Raw genomic sequence first — 23396 nt, forward strand, 5'->3', positions numbered from 1 at the left:
GAGAGATTTTACCTTGTAAAGGAATCTAGCTCAAGCTGGATCTCAGCTGCTAATGTCCTTGTCCCCTTCTATTGGGATTCATGGCTTAAAAAGCAAAATAGCCAGAATGAAATGTTTTTTCTTGCCTGGAATGCCAAGGGCCATTGGGGTCTCTTGACCCCATGACTTGCTACCTCATACTACCTCCTTCCCCTTTCCTCCTCTTTTCATGGGTCTCTTAGTTTGGAAACCTACTGTGCTCTGCACTCATGGAACATCCACCAGAGTGGCAAGTTTGCTACCCTGATATCTCAGTTAAAGATGCTTTATTACGCAATGAATGGCTTTGATATATTTCAGGAATTGACATCTCCTTCTACAGTACATTCCATACGTATCATCTCTCTACCTACCTTGTATTACCTCTCACCTGATTTATTTTAGTAACTTTTTCATTGATCTCACTGCTTCAGATGTCTCTCTTCTCCAATCCATTCTGCCAAATTCTGCCAAACTGACATTGCTAAAGCACAGGATTCCACTCTTCCTGGATACTCCTCCTGGGATAAACCCAAACACTCCTCTCTGGCCTTTAAACCTCTTTACAATGTGTCTCTATCCTAGTCTTCCACATTACTCTCCTTTACAAACTCAACATTCTGGTCACACTGGCTTGCTTTCTAGCTCCTCTTTCTATGCCTCTGTACAGATTGGCCCCATGCTTGGAAGTGTACTCCTTCCCTCCCTCCCTCCCTCCCTCTAGCGTCCTTCAAATTTCAATTCAAACACCACTTCCTATACAAGACACCTTCCCTACTCCCCAGTTGCAAATGCCCCTCTGGAAATTATTTTGTATATATTTTCATATTTAATTTTCTATATATGTGTTGGTTTTTCTCAATAGAATATAAGTCCCTTGAGCATGGAGGCTGCCATTTTTGCTTTTGTATTGTCAATGCCTACTGCCTTTGCCTGGCATATAGTAGGTGCTTTAAAAAGCTTATTGCTGGGTGTGTAGGGGGAGAGAGGGTATTGTTAGGGGACCAGAATGAACTATGTGCCAGCCACTGGCACATATGGGATACAAATAGGAAAAGGAAAGATAATCCCTGTCCTTAAGGAGCTCACACTCTAATCGTGGAGGACACCTCACAAAAGGAAGCAAAAAAGTGGGAGTGGGAGGGTGTAGGAAAGGTAATGGGCCCAGGGAGCATAATGGAGATGTCCAAAGAGTGCACCCAAGTGGGAAATGAAGAATGGGGAAGAACACATGAGCACAGAATAAATGGTAATGGGGCCAAGCTCATGTATTCAGGTACATATGGGCCAGCTGGCTTTCCTCAGTTCAACAGTCACACACTGGAGCCCTAATCCCAGACATCTTCCAAATGTTTACCATTATATTGATCTTTTGCATGATCCAAGAGATTGTGGCTAGTTCAGAACAAACCCATCATCATTCATCTATACCCAATAAAAAACTGAATGTAGATGGGTTCATAGGGATTAGAACAAGAAGGGACCTTTGAGAGTATCTAATGCAATAATCTAATTATTCAATAATCTAACCATTTAGTTAATACTGTGCCCTTTTTTGTTGTTCAGTCATTTTTCAGTCTGTCTGACTCTTCATGACCCCATTTGGGGTTTTCTTGGCAAAGATACTGGAGTGGTTTGCTATTTCCTTCTCCAGCTCATTTTGCAGATGAAGAAACTGAGGCAAACAGGGTTAAATGACTTGCCCAGGGTCACACAGCTAATGTCCAAAGCAAATTTGAACTCAGGAAGACAAGTCTTCCTGACTCCAGGCTCAGCACTCTATCCGCTGTGCCACACAGTTGCCTAACACACTTTATAGAGCTAGAACTAATATGGTGACATGGAACTCCTCTGGAATCTGCCTTCCCCATAACCTGAATAAGGATAAAGTCTACCCCTTCTGGGGGATGGAGCGTACCTTTCTAATATGACTTCACCTGAAGTGGAACTATTCTCTGCACTATAGTGAATGCTTCCAAGCCCTACACCCCCTCTCCCATACATACATACATACATACATACATACTCTCTACTGCTCAATAGAATTTAGATCAGTTATAGCTATGGGTAATTATGTTTCTGCCTTTCATTAGATAATGTAGATCTGTGCTTGAGCCAGTTTATGCCAGCTCACCTTGAGAGAGCCTATTATTAAATTTTTGGTATTAACATTTACACCTTGGAAGTTGGCTAATGCTACGAATTGGGACTTGATTTCTTCTTTTGTTGATTATCTAGACTTAAAGTGATAAAGAAAATGTTAAAAATATAGATTGAACTTAAAAGTTCCTGTGTACATTCCTACTCCCCCACCAGAGAACTGGTTGTTAAACATTTACCACAGCATTGCTGTCCAACTCATAAATGAGATAATATAAATGTCTGCTATTGTCATCATTATTTTTCCAGTTGGGGAAACTGAGACTCAGGGAGAGTGAGTGACCTGCCCAAAATCATACAAAAGATAAGTAGCAAAGCCAGGATTTCAACCCCATTTGGAGAAATGGATTGGACAGGTGACAAAGAATCTAGTTCTCCCATGCTGTGATCCATTTGTTTCCTATATGGAATCGAGTTTAGAGAATTCAAGTTTATTATTTTTCTATGCTAGGGCAGCACCAACACCCAGCATAATGCCTTGGGCATAGTAAGCACTTTCTATTGAATTGAATTGAATTCTGCTGCCAAACCCTATCTTCTCCTTCAGTGGTATGACAGCCCCATGGAAGCCTTCCACTACACCACTTGCTTGCACGTGCTTTACTGATCTTAGTGGGCAACTAGTGTCACCTTTCTTTAAGGAGAGTTCAGCTTTGTTAGGGATCCATAAAGCGTGAAAGTGCATTAGATACACTTTGTTCTCTAAGCCCTTTATTATCTGAGGACGTCTTACTCAGTAGTTACACAGATAATGCTACTCTTGACAACCACATAAAATCTGAATGACAGACATAGTCATTGCAGAAAACTCAGCTTTTTGTCAGGCACAGAAAAATCATCTCTGCTTACACATTGTACCCTATGCTTTCTGCTGATGGCCTTGCAGAGCCAGTATGTCAGAGACATTATTAACCTTGTCTGCTAGCATTCTTCTGATTAAACAGCACAGGACAGTCAGTATACAAAATTACCACATTATACTTCATTATTTCACACACACCTCCTTTTTTTCTTTTTTTTTTTTTTTTTTGATAAGCAGTGTTGCCTGATCCACTAAGCCCCATTGTCTTTTGACAGACTGAGTGGACAGGCCACAAAGAACCCAAATTAATTCTTCCATGTAATTGTTTCCTATAACAGAAGAGAGTGAAGACAGTAAAGTTTATTATTTCTTTTGCCCTTGGTGGAAAGAAACAATTGCTATAAAATTAAACTGCAGTGCTCATGTAAAAGACACATTTCACAAGACTCCAAATAAAGTCTTTACTTTCATTTTAAGGTAGTTGTATCCCACTAGGGGAAAAATCAGTGAATATTTAAAATACTTCATTGACTCTTTGGCCGAAATAGACCATAGTTCCCTTACCTATAGTGTCATCTCTCTTTTCATTTTCCTTTAAGTTGAACTCAAATATTATCTCCTCCTCCATGAAAGCTTCCTTGATTTTCAGCCTTCTTGTCCCAAGCAGTATTCACCTTCTCTTTCACATTACTTATAGCACTTTACTTAGTACCCTAATGTACTTATAATTTTTAAAAATTACTTATAAAACAGTTAATATTGAACAATAGAACTAACTATACTTGCCAAGTAACTATTCATATTTAAATCAATTAATTTCAATGTGCAAAATAACCTAAGAACTCTTCTGTGGGTCTACTCTATGTCTCTACCAGGAGACATTATTTATCTATTATTCCCTATTTATTTTCCTTTTTTTTCCATTGTTTGTAGTTAGGGTGTGTATTCTTCTGGTTTTGCCTCTTTTTTTTCAGCTTGCATTATTTCATATGCTCTTAGTTGTCGATCTTAATTACCCATTAGTATTGTGTTGCATTTTTAATGCACTTCTCACGTAATGTTTTATACATTAGTTATCTGTATGTATTTTTACACCAGACTCTGAGCACCCTGAGGGCACAGATTATTTCTTATTTGGACCAATGTTTTATACAAGGTAGCCATTTACATGTTGTTGAATAAATGAATGAAATACATTAATATATAAAATTATTGGTTCCTTTTATCTTTTATTTGAATTTTTAAATGTCATTCTGATATTTAAAAGAAAGATGAGAAATATTTAATTCTTGCATATTTTTTCTTAGGTTGAGGAGCAAGAAAAGGTTGTCTCAATTGAAAGGTAAAAGTGTAAAAAGGGATTTCTGGCTCTCAAGATCGAAACCTGTGCCTATGCCATGCCATGCCATGCCATCTTATCCTTTTTTTTCCTGGCTGCTTACAATATTTTTAATTTGACCTGGGAACTTTGGGTTTTGTCATGAAGTTCTTGGGAGTTTTCATTTTAGGTTTCTTCCAGGAGGTTCCTGGGGGATTCTTTCTAATCTTTACTTTGCCCCCTGATTCTAGTAGATCTGGACAATTTTCCCTCATAGTTTCTTGAAATATGATAGCCAGGCTCTTTTTGGGATGGTAGAGGGTAGCTCATGGCTTTCAGGTAGACCAGTGATTCTAAAATTATCTTTCCTTAATCCATTTTCTAAGTCGTTTGTTGGTGTTGGGTTTTTGTTTTTGCTTTTTTGTTATTGATGTAAACCCACGCACCATAGCACTCCAGGCCCTTCTATCCTCCACTATCTCTTGAAGTCTGTCCAAGCTCATGTTCATTGTTCCCATGACATTATCCATCTCACCCTCTGCCACCCCCTTCTCCTTTTGCCTTCAATCTTTCCCAATATCAGGGTCTTTCCCAGTGAGTCACATCTTCTCATTATGTGGCCAAAGTATTTCAGCTTCAGTTTCAGTTATTTGACTTTCCATAGAATAGTCTGAATTAATTTGATTATCGATAGATATGATCTTATTGTCCAAGGAACTCTCAAAAGTCTTCTCTAGCACCACAATTTGAGAGTGAAAATTCTGTGGTGCTCAGTTTTCCTTATAGTCAACTCTCACAGCTATATGTTGCTACTGGTAAACCATAGCTTTGACTAAAAAGACCTTTGTTGGCAAAGTGATCATGCCATCTTATCTTTAAATTTTTACTGACCTCTAGGCCAAAGGTGATAACAGATCCTGAGGGAGAGTGGAGAATCTAGACACACTCTGAGATAGAACTGTACATACACTGGAATACAGAGCTGGGATCCTTTTCCTTCTATTACCCTGCTTGCCGTACGGAGAATTGAGACTGGATAGCTGTTGGAGACCAGCCTGCACAGGCATTAAGATTCTGGAACAGAGGAAGGGGCCAGAGTAGAGGTCAGGAAGCCAGTTTGTATTTAAACTGCTTAGTACTTCTTCTTGAAGTCCTGCCTCAAGGCAGTGCAGGGGAATAGCCTAGAGGTTGCCGACTGAGCACCCTCTGGTGACAAAAGAGAATAACGAAGCTTTTGGTGGAAGAAGTCTCAATCATGTGCTAGACAGGACTAATTTCAGAATCCGTGCGTTCGAATTGTGGTGCTGAAAGTCCTTTGGACAGCAAAGAGGTCAAATCAATCAACACTTAAAGAAATTAATTTAGACTATCCATTGGAAGGACAAATACTGAGGCTGAATCTTAAATACATTGGCCACATAATGAGAAGACAGGGCTCATTGGAAAAGACCCTGACTTTGGGGAAAATTGAAGGGAAAAAGAAAAGGGGATGGCAGAGGGTGAGATGGATAGATAGTGTTATGGAAGCAATGTCCCAGTCATGGAGCTTGGACAGACTTTGAGAAATAGTTGAGGACAGAAAGGCCTGGCTTGCTATGATCCACAGGGTCATGAAAAGTTGGACAGACTGAAAAATCTCTCAAAGAGTACACCTCCTTGTGGATAATTCAGATATTACACTGTTTTGCTGGATAATTAATGAAGGCAACAGCAAGCTGATTTGGACCTTGCCACCAGCACCAGTCTTAGGTGTCATGTGGAAAACACACAGGAGTCACAGGATGTTTGGAAACATGGCTTCTTTTATAATAAGCACTTAATTCACTTTAGTACCCTTTCTCTTATGTAAATATTGTATCTTTCCCACTCAAATTTACTCCTCTCAGTTATTCTTTTCATATTAAAGAGGGCATATTGATTTCTTTAGTTATAAAACATCAATATGTTTGTATTTTTTGTTAATGAGAGGCCGTTTACTATATTTACAGCAGAGCACAACCTTAAAAAGAGGTTTGGAAAATCAATTACCTTTCCCCCAAATATTCTCCAAACTTCAGAATTTTCAAAAGCTTCCCCCAGTACTCCCTGATTCCAAAGTGAGAATGCAGTTGTACACAGTAACAGCCACGTTGTTCCATGACTAACTTTGATAGACTTAGCTCTTCTCAGCAATGCAAAGATACAAAAACATCTCTAAAAGTCTCATGACGGAAAATGTTATCCACATCCAGAGAAAGAACTATGGAGTTTGTGAGGTTTTTATGCCCTAGTACATGGTCAATTTTTGTGTATATGCCATGTACTGCCGAGAAAAAAAAGTATATTCCTTTCTATCCCCATTCAGTTTTCTCCAGAGGTCTATCATACCTAACTTTTCTAATGTTCTATTCACCTCCTTAACTTCTTTCTTGTTTATTTTGTGGTTAGACTTATCTAGTGCTGAGAGGGGGAGGTTCAGGTCCCCCACTAGTATAGTTTTGCTGTCTATTTCTTCCTGTAACTCCCTGAACTTCTCCTGTAAGAATTTGGATGCTATACCATTTGGTGCATATATGTTTAGTAATGATATTACTTCATTGTCTATGGTGCCTTTTAGCAGGATGTAGTTTCCTTCCTTACCTCTTTTGATTAGATCTATTTTTGCTTTTGCTTTGTCTGAGATCAGGATTGCTACCCCTGCTTTTTTCACTTCAGCTGACACATAATGTATTCTGCTCCAGCCTTTTACCTTTACCCTGTATGTGTCACTCTTTTTCAAATGTGTTTCCTGTAAACAACATATTGTAGGATTATGGTTTTTAATCCATTCTGCAATCCGTTTCTGTTTTATGGGAGAGTTCAAGAACTATGGAGTTAGAATGCAGATGGAAGCCTACTATTTGCTCTTTTTTTTCTTGTTTTGTTTTTTCTTTCTTGTGGTTCCTCCTTTTGGTTCTAATTCTTCTTTACAACATGACTAATGTGAAAATAAGTTCAATAGGAACATATATGTAGAGCCTATATCAGATTGCATGCCTTCTTGGGGAGGGAGGTGGAGAAAATTTAAAACTCAAAAAGCTTATAGAAGAGATTGTTGAAAAACAAAAATGTATTTATTCAGAAAAAAAAAGAAAAAAAGATGGGACGAAATAAATCTTTTCAGGAAGACATTAAGAAAGAAAGATACTCGATAAAGAAAACTCCCTTCTCATCCTTTTCTGCCTGAGATTCTAGGGTCCCACTCACTTCTTAGCACTCCCTAGGCATCTCTGGCAAGTAAAAAATGTTACGCACAGCAACTGCAATTCTACAGAAATACAAAATCTCCTTAGAAAGCCCCTGAAACTGTCCACATAAACAAGATGAGGAACCCCAAGGTAGCTTTTCTAAGACAGTAGGGGAGTGAGTATCCACAACAGAAGTTTCCTAAGCTAAAGAAATCACAGGTCTGACCCGTCTTCTCTCCTCCACCCCCCCTACCCCACTCCTCCCCCAAAGATGAAGAGAGGAAGGAAAATAAGAAATAAGAAGCAATCATTTTTCTGCATTCATCACTGGACTTCGCTAAAGTCACTATTTTCCCTTTCCATTCTTCCAAAGAAAAGTCACTGAGGCTCCCAAACCAAGCCGCTTAGCAGGGGGCACGCATGGCACGCAAGATGCTTGAAGTCATCCTGGTATAGGGCAAGAATGTGGTTGAAAGAACTTGAGCTTGAAGGCTGCCTCTGGCGGCTTCATTTTCCCCCTCGGTAAAAATGAGAGGGATAGACTGAATAATCTTGAAATCGTCTTCTAGTTTTAAACCGCGTGCGCGCGCGCTGTGTGTGTGTCCTTTTGAGACACTAGCGTCCACCAAGAGAAAGATGTGTAAAGAACAGAGAAGTTAGAGAGGGATGGGCTGGGGAGGGGAGGGCTGGAGAACAAACAGAGGGTGGGCTGGAGGGAGGAGGAGGGGAGGGGAGGGGAAGAAGGGAAAGGGGGAGGGGTAGAGAGACTTGTTAATTGTGGAATGGAGTGGTCAGCCTATAAAAAGAGCGCTCAGAGCAAAGAGAAGGCAGGGACAGGTAGCCAGAGAAAGCGGGCTGACCGACGGACTCAGCGCAGCCCTGCCAGAAGGTCAGGCGACCCAGAGGAAGGGAGGACTGACGGCCAGAGGTGGTTCTAGCCGAGAGGACCAGGAGGCAGGATACGGCTGGGAGCTTGCCACCGGACAGCGCGGAGATGCTACTGAGTCTGATCTTTTCCCACCTGTTGGGAGCTTGGCTGCTGCTGAGTTTCTACCCCGGGGAGCTCAGAGCCCAGTATATCGACGACGTCCCGAGGAAGCTATGCGGCCGCCAGTTTGTCCGGGAGGTGATCAAAGTCTGCGGAACCACTGGGTGGAGAAGTGCCATCATAGCGAGACATATACGGCAGGAGCCGGGACAGATGTTTGTCTCCCTTGAAAATGGTGAGTGCCCAGTCTTGGGTTCCGGGGATTTAGAGCTGGAAGGGAACTTAGGGAGAGTGATCCCTATCCTGCTCTCTTAATCACCCTTCATTTTAGGGAGATCATAGATCTAGACTGGAATTGACTGCAACGGCCATTTAGTCTATCTCCCTCATTTTACAGATGAGGAAACTGAGACCCAGAAAATCTAAGTGACAGGTAGAAAGTGTTCAGAGGTGGGATTTGAAGGCAAATCCCCTGAGTTCAAATTCAGTGTTTCATCCTCTGTACCATATTGGGAAGAGAATCATCCAAGTTCACAATGTATGTAGCAGAGCTGGGATTCCAACCACTGGGGTTTTTTTTGTTTGTTTTTTTGTTTGTTTGTTTGTTTGTTTTGACTTAGGGGACTTCTTAAGGGAAAGCTGAAATAACTTCTCCCCGAGCCTGCCTCCTTATTTTCTCTTCACATAGGTTAGTAGGACAAATACTATGTTAGCGGGACTATGGAGTATAGTTACCATTAATACCTGGTCTCCAGCTAAATCTCTTCTCTAATTTACAGAGCGGGAAGCAGTTACCTTCCCTAAATTCACTGTACCCAAACTGCCTATGTGGCCATGCAAAGTTATTAAACAGAGAGACCCCACTGGAGAGTAAGAAATAGCATGGTAGAGGCTGTTCCTGGTTCTCTCAATTTGACATTTCTCTTCAATTCCTTCAAAGCTGTCTAACACCTGTGCTTGAGTTTAGACTCAAACTGGAAAACAACTGTAGAGGCCATCTAGTGCAGGGCTTCTTAAACTTTTTCCACTCTGTGACCCCTATCAGTGCTTCTTAAACTGTGGGTCTCTGATTCTTAACCTTTTTTTGAGTCTTGGGCAGCTTTGTCTGTCTGGTGAAACCAATGGGCCACTTCTCAGACTAATGGTTTTAAACATAGGATTACAAAGGAAACCATTACATGTGTATAGATAATCATATGTATATGTAATAATATGAGTATACACACACACTAGTAAAATAGTACAATATAACTGCACTAGACAGATGCAAAACAAAAAAAAACTTTGGGGGTGGGGAGAAGGCTTGGAAAAGTGCATTTTAGTTTTTCTACAACTTTTCTCTTAAAATTGGCATCATGGGGGAAATAATACTTTCAGTTTACAATTAATTTGGTTGGAACTCATCCTTTCTGACTATCAAGGGATAGGGATAGGGACAGGACTGGACTTATGATGTCATTGGTATGAAGGGATAGCTGTACAGTCTCTCTATCTCTATTTCTTTCTGGTGCTCTGTCTCTGTCTCTCTGTGTCTCCCTCTGTCTCTGTCTCTGCCTCTGTCTCTCTTTGTCTCTTTATCTCTCCCTACCCTCACTCTTAGTGTGTCAGCAGTCTATAAACTGGAAGGAGAGACCTGAAAAGATGCACTACAGTAGGACCCTTATAGCTGTGCTTAGCCCCTTCTAACTTCAGGAAGAGCCCCTTAATAAGGGCAGGAGTTTGAGGAATGACTAGGTCTTTGTATGGGGAGAGCCTTGTGGTGAGGGGATGAGACTTTCTAACTCAGACAAACTTGTAGAAAGTTTTTCTTCCTCAATTTACCAGTATTACCATGACAGCTTTCCCACAGTGTAGAAGAGAGGATGCAACTTTAAAAAAGCTTACATTTTGAGATGAATGAAAAGTCTGAGAGATAGTTTCTGGGTTATTAATAATCAATTTATTAATTAGGCCAGCTGATAATCAATAAATGGATAGTCAGTGGTTTGTCTCAGTAACCAAAGACATCCAATGGAGATAATGAATGCCTTAGTCTACTTTTGGAAAAGGGGGTGCCCATGACAGGTGAAAATCAACCCTGATTGGTGAACAGTTAATGAGGGGGTAGATTTTCAAATGAGGAGGTGAGCTGAAAGTTCTCAGCCCCTCCTACTGAGAATGTGGTTTGATCTTGAGACTCAGTCACCTCTAGAAATCTGGATAAAGAAATCTATCTCTACCCAGACACTCCTGCTGGTTTTCTCTTTCATGAGTGGGGTCACCCTAAACTCCAGTGGGGATGAGGGGAGGCTGGTGCACAAGGGCATAGATTTACTGTCTTAGGGCAGGAATGTGCCTACATTAGATTGTTTAGCCTCTAAAGTGTTCTCAGAGGATTTGGGCAATCTCATCTATCAACAATGTCCTTCAGAGGTTGATGGACTTACAAGGCCTGTTCCATAAGTGAGGAAATAGAAGGAAAAAGCCTTAATCCTAATTTAATAATTGGTTATTAATATAATAGGAAATAATAACTTCTCTCACTTTCATCATTTTGAAATTATCTCACTTGATCTTCACAATCATCCTGCGATGTAGGTGGTATTCCCCATTTTACAGACGAGAAAACTGAGAGAGTGACCTTTTAGAGTCAGTGTTTGAGGCAAGATTTGAACTCAGATTTTCCTGACTCCAGGTCCAGCACTCTATCCATTGTGCCACCTAGCTGCTCCTGTAATTCCTGTCCTAAGATACTTAAAAGAATCCATCAGCTTTTAAAGATAATTGTAATTCCTGAAATTTTGAAGAAGCCTGTGTAATTATATAAAAACAGGAAAAGGAGGGAACGTGGAAACAAACTCCTGTTAGCTTTACTTCCATATGCAATTGATGTTAATCATAAAAGTAAATTTTCTAATGCTTAGAAGACACTGTAATTGGAAGGAAGCAATACACACAGCACAAAACTTTGGAAGAACATCTTTACAGATTAATATTAATATATGCAAATTAATATAATATGAACAGAATATTTAAGTACCAAGTAGATAAACACAATTCATTTTTGGAAGATTTTCTAAGGAGATAAATTTTGAGCCAGGTTTTGAAAAAATGAGATTTTGAATCAATGGATCAGCAAAAGAACAAGGGGAGGGGAACAAGCATTTAAATGCCTACTATGTACCAGATCCTGTTAAGCACTGGGCAGTGAAAAAAAAAGTGAAGCAGTCCTTGCATATGTGAATATATGCTTAAAATAATCGGAGGTAATTTTGGAAGTGCATGTGCTAGCAACTGTGGGGAGGGGCAGGGGAGGGGAAGTAGCTGGAAAAAAGCCAGGCTGATAAAGCCAGAAAAGTTTTTACCTATACATATGTATACAATAAACTCAAGCTAAATCTTGAAGGAAAATAGGGAGCCCAAGAAGCAGAAGTGAGATAGAAGTGCATTTCAGGAATGAGGGACAGAATGAGGCATGGAGATTGGACGTGAAACATTATATCTGAAGAACAGCAAATAAGCCAGTAGGGCTGAATCTCAGAGTGTGTGGAGGGAAGTAGTACGTTAAAAAGATTGCAATAGTAGTAGGTTGTAGTTGTAGGTCAGGTTGTGAAGAGATTTAAATGCTAAACAGGAGTTTCTATTTGATCCCATAAGTACATAGAGAGCCAAAGGAGTTTATTGAGTGAGGGGGGTGGTGATAAAGTCAGACCTGTACTGTCAGAAATTCATTTTGGTGGCTTTGTGGAAGATATTTTGGATTGGGGACAGGCCTGAGTTAGGGAGACCAAATAGGAACCTATGGCTATAGTCTGGGTGAGAGGGAATGGGCACCTGAACCAAAGTGGTGACCGTGTGGATGGTGAGGAGGGAAGGTATGTGAGACGTTAATGGAGGTAGAATTGACAAGATTTGGCAACTGATCGGAAATGTTGGGTGAATAATGAGGAAGAATTGGAGATGATGGGCCATTTTGAAAAGAGGTAAGATGCATGAATTAACTGAAAGGGTAGGAGAGAGCTTTTTCAAGTAGAGGGGATGGTAGAAGCAAAAGCATCGAGGTGGGAGTAAGCAAATTTGCAAAAGAGATTTGCTCAGCTGGAGGATGAGATAGGTAGATATAAGTTATTGAAGACCCTTAAATGTTGGACTGCAGAGTTATGGTTTGAAATGATAGGTGATAAGTGGTAAGTTCTGGAGAAGGGGAATGCCACAATGAAAATGGAGTAGGAGAAAGATGAAATATAGAAAATGTGTAGGATAGATTAGCAGGGAATATATTGCAGGCAGGGACATGAGCTAGGAAGGCATTGGGGGCAAACTAGGCAGTGGCATCACCAATCCAATGCCCGTCGACGTATACCTAGCCCAGAGATCAGTGGTGTGAGGCGCTGCTCTGCCTCTCAGGGCCCCCGATGTTTGAACATGATCAAGTAAGGAACTAAAGGATTTTTTTTAACCAGAGGAGTAATGTGCAGACTTTTGCATAAATAATATTTGGCATGTAGGTCTAGGAAAGATAGTTTGAAAGGGAGAGAGAATGGTGGCAGGAAGATCTTTTATGAGCCTCGGGCAATATCCAGGCAAATTGTAATGGGGGCCTGTACTAGGTTGGACACTTTGAAAAGAGATGTGGGAAAGATGCAAGAGATGTAGAAACAGAGTCATTAGGACTTGGTTAACTGATGGGCCTTAATTTCTGGGATCATTGAAGAAACTTTGTAATTTCCCCCAAAGGCAATCCAGCCTGCTACCTTCCACTTCTTTAATTCTGTGTCCCAACTTTTGTATTTGCAACATTTCACTGCTGCGGCCTAGGGGTGCTGGGAACCCCAAAATTCAAGGGCAGAAGATGCAGGTCCTGCCTTGAAAGAATTTGACTCCAGCCTTCTTTCAGTCAGAGAGAGGGTTTATTAAAACACTGATTGAGGTGGGCAAGATTTTAAGAAACTGCCCTTTGGTAGATGAGACCAACTCTTTTTACAGGAAAAAAAGATTTGTGGGAAGATCTGGATGTGATTCAAGGAGTGGCCGATAACTTGAAGTGACTGGGAGGTTACAGAGAAGGGGACTAGAAGGAATTAAGGGTGGGAAGTGGTCTGGAGCAGTCCAGGCAACGAAGAGCTGGGCTAGTTTCAGGATATCTTCAGAGAATTTTACCTCTGTCTCCTGCAATCCCACAATTTGAACTTACTACTTCCCAACTTCTAACACTACCAATTTTGTCTTCCTAGTAAGCAAATCAAATACCTTTCCACTATAAATTTCAAAAAAAGGTTGCATATACTTGAAGTTCTAACTTCTTATAGTTTGGTTTCTTTAGCATTAAAAAGACATCTCAAGCTGCTAGCGCATATATCCCTTTAGATTAGAACAATCCTGGTCCTTTCCTGAAAAGTCATCACCCATATTGTGAGTTTTTCCACTGCGTGTTTGACCATAAGCAAAAAGTGTGGCCATTCTGCCTTTCAAATATGGTTTCTACTAATGGTCTAGAAATGGTTTATAAACCATTTCTTTAGGAGCTGAGTCATTGAAGGCATAATCAAAAGGAAATGTTTCATTTTCTAGGTACCTTGTTAAGTCCACTTTTTGGTTTTGATTCATGGACCATCACAACATCTCTATTAGGGATTGTGATCACATCAAAGTATTTCATTACTGTTTCTTTTTAATTGAGTGGTCATTATGCAAACACATATCCTGAATTCATCAGTAGGATCTGCTGTTGTAAGTGGTCTATAAGACAAGCTTCCTCTAAAATCTCTGATCACACACATGATTTCCTAATTTGAGTTTGTAGCATCAGCAACTCTGGGCTCTTTTTTTCTGTAAGTTCTTGTTGCTGTGGCCTCCATTTCTCACATTTTTCTTGCGATTTCTCTACTTCCTTCACATCATTGGATTTTCTAAGTGCATTCCCTTGTGTAGAGAAAGACTGTTCAGGCAATTGACAAGGCAGTGAATGCTGAGAACCAACCACCCTATTGTCTCTTGCAGGGGGTCATTCTTAATAGGGGCCACAATCCTAAGATTCTTCACAATTTTTTTTTTTACTTTGGCTGAAGGCATAGGAGGTAGAGGTATTTCTGGGCTAGGTTCAATTTCTTCATCAGGTGCAAGGTCAGGGTTAAGTGAAAAGATGTTCTCCAAGTTGATCTCTTTGCCTTTTGGATTTTCTACCCATTCAACAGTTACACTTAATCATTATCTCCATTTCATGGAGATTTAATGATGTATTAGACCTCGCTCTTTTCTCTGTATCCTTAGTGCCTACCTAGCATACATAAGGCGCTTAATAAAGGCATGTAGCTGATTTCACATCAAAGCCAACAGACACTCTCTCTGTCTCTGTCTCTGTGTCTCTGTCTTTTTGTCTGACTGTCTGTCTTTGTCTCTCTTTGTCTCCGTCTCCCTCTGTCTCTCTGTCTCTGTCTGTCTCTGACTCTCTGTCTCTCTCTCTCTCTGTCTCTCTGTCTCTCTGTCTGTCTCTGACTCTCTGTCTCTCTCTGTCTGTCTGTCTCTCTGTTTCTGTCTCTGTCTCCCACTGTCTCTCTGTCTGTCTCTGACTCTCTGTCTCTCTCTGTCTCTGTCTCCCTCTGTCTCTCTGTCTCTCTCTCTGTCTCTCTCTCTCTCTCTCTCTGTCTGTCTGTCTCTCCCTCTCTGTCTCTCTCTCTCTCTGTCTCTCCCCCCCCCCTTACATTGCTGCGCTTGCTCTCCACATAAATCACGATGGCTCTTACTAAAGTTGGCAGTTACCATCACGGCGTCAGGAGAAGAGGCCGAGGTTAGGGCTGCTGGAGCTGGGCGGGGGAGGAGGAGAGAGGAAGTATGGGGAGCAGGGATCCCGAGGGACAGCGAAGGAGATGGCCCAAGCAGAACCCGGGGGGCCCGGGGGGCCGCGGCGGGTAGGTGATGGGGAGGGGCCGAGCTGCCAGCCTCTTCTGGGATGAAACGGTTATTAAGTTTTAATAAAAATTAGAGAAAGAAAGTATGCTCAAATGTGAGTGAGGGCCAGCAGCTAGTGTGGGAGAAGCAGGTTAGAAATTTAAGGCAAATATAGATTTCCTGGTGGCCTTAGGGAGGGTAGGATCTGTACTGGGATAGAGGCTGTACTCAGATAAGTACACAAAGCTATTCAGACCCAAAGTACTTGCAAGTGAGGCTTATGTCCTACAGGCTAAAAAAGAAAGCTACTCAGTGTACCTGAATTTCTTACCTGTGCAGAGTTTACAGAGATAAGGGCCAGACCTGTGATTTCATTGGTGTAAGGAATTCCCAGAGGAGGAAGCTCTTTCTACCAGGTGCAAATCTGCACCTTCTGTGCAATTTATAGTCTTAGAGAGTTGTCTAGAGCCCTGGTCATAACGTTGATATGTCGGAGGTGGAACTTGAACCCAAATTTTCCTAGCTTCCGGGCATATCTGCTACAATACTCTGCACCTCTTCTGGTTTATTTTATGCCTTCATAAATCCTTGCTACTTGTAAGGAAGTACGGTTTTGTACTCAACAGAATTCACCTGAGATTGTGTTGCTATCAAGACCTTACTCAAGGAGGGATAGGAGAGATGGTATGTCTTTGTTCCTCCAACTATAGCAAAAGGCAAAGATCCCTAGACATGAGTTTGATAGTAATATAATAAATAATATCAATAATTTATTAACTAATCTTTGTTTATAATTAATATATTGGTTTTAAAATTACAATAAATAATAATAAAATGTAATAAAAGCTGAATTATTACAAAGCTATTGCATTAGACATTTGAGGGAAACCTTTCTTTGCTGCTACCCTCACACAGAGTACAAAAAAATCCCTAGTTGCATTACTAAGTTAAAACCTTCAAGGAGCATATATTCTAATTGGAGCAACTAGTAACTTTAAGACAGAGTGATTGTATATTGAAGGGAGAAATAAGCATATGGAATATAATTGTGTAAATATATAGTACAAGTATACAGGAGATTGGGGGCAGAGAGGGTACAGATGGGGTATGTCCACTCTATGTTGGCTCCTTTTAAGAGGCAGAGGCAAGGTTAAAAGCACTACTGAAGATGTAATCTTTGCCAAGGCCACCAGATGGCACTCAGAGCTTGCGCAGCTCCAGCAGGATTTAACCCCACAAAAACGCCAAGTCCTTGTGCACAGTCAAGGATGGCCCCTGATGGGGCTTTTCCTGTTAGTGCCATGGCCTGGGTTTCTCCCTAGTCTAAGGGTATGAATACATGCCAGACTGTAATCTATAACTTCTCTGCTTCCTGCTCAGCTTTTGTGTTATTGAGATTCATATCTTCTTCCCAATTTATAGGTGCGTGTATGCAAAAGATAGAAGGACCCCCAGAAACTATCTAGTTCAAGTCTTTTGTTTTACAGAGAAGAAAATTGAGGACCAGGGAGATTAAGTGGTTCACCCTAGGTCACAAAGGTAGAAAGAGCCAGAACTAGGATTTGAACCCAGATCCTTTGACTCCTGTATTCTTTACACTACCATGATACCTCTGCCCTTGTGTTTCTTTGATGGTCAATTAAAAATGAAAGGGAAAGTAAAAAGTTACCATAATTAGGTGTTACAGTAGGATTTTAAACTTGAAACGTGAATAGATGGATTCAATAAAGCTTCTCTAATTCAAAGCAATTGGGGAAGAAAAGCCTAGTCTGCATTAGTAAAATGTCTGAAATTATAAATTATAAAGCATTACAAATATAGTTTCAGTAAGTTAAAGGACAGTTAAGCTAGTCTAATAAAATGTTGCCTAGAGAAGCCCCTTAAGGGGCTAACTTTAATGACTAGATAAAAATGTTTCTAATTAGCACAACTTTAAAAGTGCTTTAAAACAGCTTTTCTTAAGTAGTTTGTATGCATTTACATTTTTAATTTGTGGGAGTTGGGGGGGACTTTTTAAAATAGAAAGTAGAGGTTCAAATGGGCAGCTAGGTGGCATGGAATGTCCTCCATGAGCACCTTCTTCTTCTTCTTTCCCAACCAAAATCCAAAGGCAAATCCAAAGGTTATTGTTATTAGGGCCTCATTGGAATTTGCCTCTAGGCAAGTCACTTAACTCTGTTTGCCTCAGTTTCCTCATCCATAAAAATGAGCTGGAGAAGGAAATGGAAAAACCACTACAGTATCTTTGCCAAGAAAACCCCAAATGGGGCCATGAAGAGTTGGATATGACTGATCAAAGAGGTACTAGTTACTGAGTCTTGCACATTCCAAATTAGTGGACCAGAAATGGATGTGGTTTTGTGGTAAAAATATTTTTTAAAAATTTTTATGAGATTATCCTTTGAATTCATGACTAGATAGAATCCCACTGGAATATGTTGTTCTCTTGCAGAAACCAGAATTTCTGTGGGATGTTCTTGGAGTGGGCTCAGAAGAAAACAATGGATATGATGAAAGAGTGGGACAAGAAAGCCTACAAGTAAAAGCTTCAGAAATTAAAATCATTTGACTTGGAGCAAAGTTGTATGAGAGGTTATTCAATTAGCTTTAAGTATATTGTGAAGGGTGGAAGATGGTTACATTTAGTCTTTGTTAGGTGGGAACCAGAGATAATGAGTTAAAGCTACAGTATGACAGATGCAGGTTAGATTTAAGGAAGAATTTTATGACAATGAAGTTGAACATTAGAATGGGTTACTGAGAAAAACTGGGAAATCTTTCTTTAGAGGGCTAATAAAAATCAGGATAGATTTGCATTGATCAGGGATGGTTTAAGATCTGGGGTTTGAGGCAGCACACTAAGGCATTTCTCAACCCTAAAAACCCCATCCTATATGCCTGACCATCAGCTACTTTGGATTTTGGTTGGGGAAGAAGAAGGTGCTCATGGAGGGCAGACCAGGAATCTTGCCATAAAACTCCTTGGAAACTGGACCAGCCACCATGCTGTCTGTGTGGCAGAGAGCCTTCTAAGCCCATGTCAAGCCCACAAGGGTTTGTTTATCAAGCATTTACTATTCTCCAAGCAATGGGGATACAAAAAAAAAAAGGCAAAACCAATCCCTGCCCTCAAGAGACTTGCAGTTTAATGGCAGAGGCAACCTACAAACAACGGTGTTTTATATATATTTATGTAAAATTTGAAGTGACTATCACATAGTAGCAATTACATGACAAGAGATTTAAAGGAAATAGGACTGTTCCCTGTCTGAATGAACTTCCTGTGTGGAGTCATAGTAACCTGAGGTAGTATTCAGAATCCAAATTGAGTTTAGAAGGAAAACCCAGTTCAGCTACTTCAATTACCTATTGGGGCATCATTCAATATGTGGATCAACTGTCATCCATATTATCATTTTTTTCTCTTGGAAATTTCTCTCTGACTGCCAAGCAAATTTAGCACCTTCCATGGCTCCATAGATACTCTGTGATCAGCACATGAGAACACGCTTAGAAAATAAAAATAATTGGGAAGAAAAGGGAGCAGAAGAGAGAAGAGTAAGGAGGAGAGGAAACAAAAGATGGTGATGGACCTTACAGCTTTGCTCTTCCCATCATTTCACTCGATCCTACTCCTAATATTCTCCCAGTCGTGGTTTTAATGAATAGTAAAAGAAAGGAAAATTAAAGGAAAAGAAGTGAAAACCTTTTCTGCTACTCTTCATGTGGCTTCCCAGTCCCTCCTTCACCAAAGCAAGGACTCTTGTCTCCTTTTTTACAAATTTCTTATTGCCTCTCTTTTCCCAGACACTGGTCTAGAAAGGTATCCCTAGCATCTAGTTGTGAGGATAAAATAAGAATATATGTGTATATATGTATATATATTCACACACACAATAGATATATGCATATGTATACATGAATGTATATATATATATATATATATATATTTGACCTTGCAAATCTAAAAACACCATATGAATGTAAATTATCATCATCATCATAATTTTTATTGTTATTAGGGCCTCATTGGAGACCCTGTCCTCAATCCTCACTCAGCTCCTAATCTATCAGAATACCTGCCACAAGGCAATAAGCTACCTCCAGCTGCCTGGAAGAGGGAGAGAAATCCTCCCTACTACTGGCTGGGAGAAGGGAAGGAATGAGAGGAAGGAGAAATTCTTGTGTCTGCTGCCAGGATTGAGGGAATAGAGGATGGGGGAGGGCAATAGTGGTGTTGAGATATGTTCCTGGCTTCCCAAGTGGGAACTTTTGTTTTGTTTTGTTTTTTTAATTTTTAGGCAATTGGGTTTCAGTGACTTGCCCAAGGTCACACAGCTAGTAAGTGTCAAGTGTTTGGTCTGAGGCCACATTTGAACTCAGGTCCTCCTGACTTCAGGGCTGGTGCTCTATCCACTGTGCCACCTAGCTGACCCATCCCAAGTTGGAACTTTGAATTAATTTTTTTTTCATGAAGACATTGTTATACATGATGGTTAGACTATATGTTCCTATTAGTACTTTATTTCATCTACATTACAGATTAAATAGGCTTTTGGGGGCTAGCCTAGCACTTTAACCACCATGTACAGTGTTGTTTCTATGAGAAACTGTATTCCAAGTTCCAAACAACCAACTTACAAATGAATTTTTGTAATACAACTCGTTTGTAAGTTGGAACTTCCAAATCATGGCTTATATCTTTTTTAAAAAGTCTTATTATATATTTTTTTCTCAATTGCATGTAAAACATTTTTAACATTTGTTTTTTAAAAGTTGGGTTCCAAGTTTTTTCTTTCCCTCCCTCCTCTACCCTCTCCTTGAAAAGGCAAAGGGGGCAGCTAGGTGGTGCAGTGGATAGAGTCTGGCCTTGGGGTCAGGAGGACCTGCTTTCAAATCCAGCCTCAGACACTTGACACTTACTAGCTGTGTGACCCTGGGTCAGTCATTTAACCCCGATTGCCTCACCAAAAAGCAAAAAAAAAAAAAGAAGGCAAGCAATTTGACATAGATTACACATGAGAAGTCATTAAAACATATTTGCATATTATCCATATTGCAAAAAACAGACAAAAAAATAAGAAAAATAAAGAAAGTTTAAAAAGTAAAAAATAGAAATAAAAATAAAAACCAAACCCAAGGTAGACTATGACTTATGAAGGTAAAACTGGAACAAAATGTGAGGCTTTTGAGGACAGAGACTACTCCTTACAGATTTCTGTGTCTTTCACAGAACCTAATATAATGCCTAAACCAGAGATCACCAAACTGTGATCCATGGTGCCCTCACAGGGGCATGGTTGGATATTTAAAATTCTCAACCTAACTAGTTGATAAAGAGACTCTTAGGATCTAAAGGGATCATGAAAAGAATTACTGAGACACTAAGTGCACCTCGAGTGGAGAAAGTAGTTGGCCTAGACAATAGGAGATGCCCAACAAATGTTTGCCAAATGATTCAATTGAATAAATATCAAAATGTGTAATCCATTTCAAAAATATAAAGAATTTGGGTACCAATATTGCATAGTATCTTCACCGTCAATACCTCCATCAACATGGATAATGGAATTATGTACAAATTCCTAGGATGCACCTTGTGTTATTATTTCTCCTTAAAAAAAAAAAGACCAATTTTGTACAGGCTGTTCCTGACTTTTAAAAAGCACTCATTTAGAAGGCCAAATAAAACATAGCATGAGGCAACTGGGAGGGTTAAGGGGGAGGCAGGAGGAGATGGAAAAGGAGATGAATTGTACCAAGGGTATGGTTATTTACAGTATCTTAAGGTGCCTGACTTAAAATGGGACAAAATGTTGTTCATCTTGTTTTACTGTTTTGTTATTCTGTCTAACAAAAATGCTTCCCTGCCCCCTCCCCCTCTTGACCCCATGTAGGTTTTAAAAACTTTGACTTATTTGCTGTTCAGTTGTTTTTCACTTGTGTCTGACTCTGTCATTTGGGACTTTCCTGGAGGAGATACTGGAGTGGTTTGTCATTTCCTTTTCCAGCTCCTTTTACAGATGAGGAACTGAGGCAAACTGTTAAGTGACTTGTCCAAGGTCACAGAGCTAGTAAGTGTTTGAATCCAGATTTGAACTTTTGAAGATGAGTCTTTCTGGTTCCAAGTCTAGCTCTCTACTCACTGTACCACCTAAGCTGCCCCTTGACTGATTTAGGTTGTTGTAAAAATGTTTCCCACTTCATGACTTTTTTCTCTCTAACGTAACAGAATCTTTCTCATTCTTTATTCACACAGATGTGGACAATGGAAAGCTAGATGCAGAGGTCATTTCTGGTTGGAAGGAGGGGCAGATTCCTCTGTTGAAAGGAGGCCAGGATTTGAAGAATGTACTTAATTTATATGGTCACACTGAAGACTCCATCCCCACAATGGAAGAGTTCATGATAGGTCCTGATGAATTCAAGGAAGCTATTGAAAAAAACAAAAATGAAATCAAAGTCATCAGTCCTTTGAGACAATATGACTTCATGAGGGGGACACATCCCCGGATAAGGAGAGGCAAGTCCGATTTATTATCAATTAAGTGTTGTCAAAGGTCTTGTACCAGAGGAGAGCTTAGAAGACTGTGCTAAGAGGAAGAAATTGAATATCTCTACTTTAGATATGTATTCTCAGTGTCAAGCTCACTGGTGCTTCAGGGAGGCACAACATGTTGGATTGACATGAAAAATCACTTTATTTACTTTACCTTTTTTCCCCTGTGATCTCCAAGACTATGGTAGTTTGTATGATTAGGCATTTCTTAAAAATTGCTGGTTGTTATTCTCTTAAAGTAAACTATCTTCTCTCTTTTGCTACCAATACAGCTACATGAATTGCCTTTTCATTTTGTTGCTGATATTTTGTTGTAGTAAATAAAGCATTCATTACGTCAACCAAGCTTGTTAATTTATGCCACATAGAACCTAATCTCATGCCATAAACAATAAATGGTTTTTAATGTCATAATCCTCTTGGGTCGTATCTAGATAGAATAAGTAAACCTGAGATTTTTTTTCAGTCCATTCCGCCTTTTTGATTGCATTATTAAATATTTGTGGGCAGTCCATCTGATGGAGATGATCCAATTTAAACATTATATAGCCCCAAACACAAGTTCAGTTTCTCAGATAAAGGTCTCATATCTCAAATATATTAAGAACTTTGTCAAATCTATAAGTATATGAGTCATTCCCCAATTGATAAGTGGTCAAAGATATGAACAGGAAGTTTTCCAATGAAGAAATTTGTAGTTATATGAAAAAAATGCTCTAAACCATTATTAATTAGAAAAATGCAAATTAAAACAACCTTGAGATATCATTTTACACCTACCAGATTGGTTAAAATGATTGAAGGGGAAAGTGACAGATGTTGGAAGAGATGTGTAAAAATTTGGACACATTCATTGTTAGTACAGCAATTTTTCAAACCTGTGTCCTTCATCATATAAGATCAGGAACATACAAATGAGGGGGAAGGGAAACTATACACAGACTTGATCAAGCAGGAGCAGCGACTAGTACCGTAGCAACTGTGTAAGCATGTGAATTTAATACAGCCAAACCAGAACTCACTATCTTTCTCTCTAAATCTATACAAACTTCTCTATTTTTGTATAGGGCACCATCATCCTTCCATTCCTTCTGGTTCACAACTTTGGACTCAACCTCCATTTTTCACTCTCTCCCTCAACACCCCTCTTCCACCCTTCCATGTCCAATCAGTAACCATCTCTTATCTGTGCTCATGTTCAATCAATAGCCATGTCTTATCTGTGTTCATTTCCCTCCCTCCAATCATTTGATCACCGTCCTAGCTCAGGCTTTCATGATCTTTCACTTGGATTATTGTGATTCTCTCCAAATTGAATTCCTTTCTCTCATCCATTCTTCATCAAGTTGCCAAAATAGTCTTCCTAAAACACAAGTCCAACTATGTCACTCCCCTGTTCCTGAACTTTCAAGTGTTCCTTATTACCTCTAGGATAAAATAGAAACTGCTCAGCTTGGTATTTAAAACCAATTATAATC

General features: G+C 39.9%; 1 protein-coding gene and 1 pseudogene across 1 annotated transcript; one reads left to right on the top strand and one right to left on the bottom strand.

Annotated features, from left to right (window-relative positions):
* Positions 1 to 8368: 8368 nt before the first annotated feature.
* On the top strand, positions 8369 to 21956 carry LOC110221650 (prorelaxin-like). The gene is made up of 2 exons (XM_021006350.2): positions 8369 to 8727; positions 21619 to 21956. The coding sequence occupies exons 1-2, from the start codon at positions 8499 to 8501 to the stop codon at positions 21954 to 21956; spliced, it is 567 nt and encodes a 188-aa protein (XP_020862009.1). The 5' UTR covers positions 8369 to 8498.
* Positions 13452 to 16662, bottom strand: LOC110221631 (kinesin-like protein KIF2A pseudogene; annotated as a pseudogene).
* Positions 21957 to 23396: the final 1440 nt, after the last annotated feature.

This window comes from Phascolarctos cinereus, unplaced genomic scaffold, assembly GCF_003287225.1.
Source record: "Phascolarctos cinereus isolate Bilbo 61053 unplaced genomic scaffold, phaCin_HiC Scaffold_4;HRSCAF=312, whole genome shotgun sequence".
Taxonomy (NCBI): domain Eukaryota; kingdom Metazoa; phylum Chordata; class Mammalia; order Diprotodontia; family Phascolarctidae; genus Phascolarctos; species Phascolarctos cinereus.